General features: G+C 45.4%; 1 protein-coding gene across 1 annotated transcript in view; it reads left to right on the top strand.

Moving 5' to 3' along the window:
* LOC107296267 (membrane-associated tyrosine- and threonine-specific cdc2-inhibitory kinase) overlaps positions 1-2,652 on the top strand; it is a 28,077-nt gene that overhangs the window by 13,293 nt on the left and 12,132 nt on the right. The window contains exons 2-5 of the mRNA XM_015825614.1: positions 211-450; positions 959-1,449; positions 1,627-1,733; positions 1,915-2,085. Coding sequence (XP_015681100.1) covers positions 211-450; positions 959-1,449; positions 1,627-1,733; positions 1,915-2,085 — 1,009 coding nt within the window. The remainder of the gene's footprint in view (positions 1-210; positions 451-958; positions 1,450-1,626; positions 1,734-1,914; positions 2,086-2,652) is intronic.

Genomic DNA, 2,652 nt, shown 5'->3' with positions numbered 1-2,652 from the left:
GATAGGGGTCTGGAGAACAACACGCCTGGCTTTGTCTGTTGCTTCGCCTCCGTCAGAACTGGGCATGTGCGGCCAGGCAGGAGGCGTGGCTATCTCAGACTTAGTCTTATTGGGTACAAGGGACTTCAGGAAACCCAATCAAGTGGATTATCCATCATCATGCTGAGAAATGGCGTTCAGGTAAGACCAACGCCCCTTTCCATCAAAAAGACCCGCCAAGCCCTCAGCTATACCCTTCCTCCACGGCCACGCCACAAGAGCACATTAACTGTGAGCCGAATTTTCTCTGTCCGCCGTCTGCAGCCTTGGACTAAGCTCCAGCCACGTAGTGTTTCCTTCCATAGCTTGCACAAGCAGCAATCACTTCTACATAGTCATCTGTTGTTTTTCAGGCAATGTTTCCAGAAACTGAGCTGTTTGGGACGAGGATCTTTTGGGGAGGTATATAAGGTAAGTGGTCATCAAGTAATGATTAATGGCTTAAAATAAGCTTACAGAAATTAATGGAGACTTTAATGGATTTTAGTTGGGACAGCTAAATGGAGATTCCACATTCTGTAGGGCTATGTGGGACTAGATAAAAAGTATTGTCATCACATTCCATTAGTAAACCTCTTTGAACCATGTGGCAGACAACTCAAAAAAACAAATTGAACTTTTATTTAAACAGCAGATAATTTCCTATATTTCAGTGTAACTTGTGTAACTTGGTATCCTGTAGAAAATTTTGCATTTCATATTACAGTATTTAAGTACTTGTGATTTAATTTTGACTGCCTTAGCAATTAAAACAAATAGAACATTTATTTGCAGTCTCATTACATGATATAGACATTACTCCCTGTCAGAGAAAAATAATGTTTTTGGCACAATGGTACCACTCCTCACTAACAATGTTGGGATTATCTGGTAGGATTCTTTAATTTAAAACCAAGTTCCTCCCCATTCTCTCTTATAGGTACGGTCTCGTGAAGATGGTCAATTGTATGCAGTGAAGCGTTCTGCAGAGCCTTTCCGGGGTGAGGGCGATAGGCAGCGCAAATTGGCTGAGGTGCGCAAGCATGAGCGTGTGGGGCACCATCCCAACTGTGTGAGCTTTGTACAGGCCTGGGAGGAGCGTGGTCAACTGTACATCCAGACAGAGTTGTGCCCGGGCATCCTGTTGCAGTACTGTGAGGAATGTGGGCCTCTGTCCGAATGGCAAGTTCAGGCCTTTCTCTGGGATATGCTTCAAGGACTGCGCCATTTACATGATCGTAACCTTCTACACATGGATATCAAGCCAGCTAACATCTTTCTATCATCTACCAATGTCTGTAAGCTGGGCGACTTTGGGCAAATGCTGGAGTTGGACTTTGGGGATCTGAAAGATGCTCAAGAAGGGGATCCACGCTACATGGCCCCGGAACTGCTCCATGGAGAATATACCAAGGCTGCTGATGTCTTCAGGTGTGGGGTGTGATGAGAAGGTGGGGAGCTAGATTTTCTGGTGCCAGGAATGGCCACTCTTGCATAATTTGCTCCTTTGCCTCAAATGTTGCTAACAATGGGTATTAAAAATCAGTGATATGGTTTAATAGTGCTGCCTGCTACAGTTATGTGATCTATGTCTTTCTGTCTTCCCAGTCTAGGCATAACTATCCTAGAAATTGCCTGTAATATGGAGCTCCCCAATGGAGGTGAAGGCTGGCAGCAGCGTCGGCAGGGTTATTTGCCCCCAGAATTCACTGCAGGTGAGCAGCAGTAAAGGGGACATCTCTGTGTATAATATCTACAGTGCAAGAATTCTGCTGGCAATCTTCTTAAGCAGGCAAACTAAAAAGCAGAATAATCAAGTAAGGAAGCCGCTGATATGAAAAATTCAATATGCCACATAATTAAAGATAGGTGACTGACTCTTCCTATCCACTTCAGGTCTCTCGGTTGAGCTGCAAAAACTTCTAGTTGTCATGTTGGAACCCGATAATTTTCTCCGCCCCTCAGTGGAGATGTTGCTTAATTCTAGTCTCATGCAGAAAACAGAAGTGGCGAAAACTCATGTTGTTAGCGCAATCTGGGATCCAGCAGGGTGTCTCCATGTACAAGGTAAGCATGAATTTAGCCAGATATTGTTATGGTCCAAATTCTACAGCAACCTTTAACCATATCCTCTTTGGTGACTATTCATTTTTATGTATGTTTGCTTCATAATGGAGTAATAAACCTTTTAAAAATAAATACCACACAGGGATGCCAGAGCACTCTTTTCCTTATAACTATAGTCATGACTTCTGTTTTTTTAGCTTAGTAAGTCTGTCCACGTCCTCGGGAGCCACAGAGTCAAACTCCTCCCATATAATAGTCTCAAGACCTGCTCCCGTCTCCTCCCCCGGGGCCACCCAGTCGGAGTCCAAACCCTCTCGGATCTGAGCGACTTTGTCATACAGATATTGAGCAAAGTCCTCAGCCCTCCCCACCAGGGGGTCCTCCCCCCCCAACTGAAGGAGAGAGCGGGTCACCCTGAAGAGGGTGGCTGGGCGATTATCTGATGACGCAATGAGGGTGGAGTAGTAATTAGACCTCGCCACCCTCATTGCCACTAGGTAGGATCTAACATGCATCCTTGCCTGTGCTCGGTCGGATTCGGTTCGGGTAGCCCTCCAACTGCTCTCT

This window comes from Protobothrops mucrosquamatus, unplaced genomic scaffold, assembly GCF_001527695.2.
Source record: "Protobothrops mucrosquamatus isolate PMUCROS unplaced genomic scaffold, P.Mucros_1.0 scaffold2717, whole genome shotgun sequence".
NCBI lineage: Eukaryota > Metazoa > Chordata > Lepidosauria > Squamata > Viperidae > Protobothrops > Protobothrops mucrosquamatus.
Note: the sequence above shows the minus strand (reverse complement) of the source record. Positions and strands in the feature narration are given on the sequence as shown.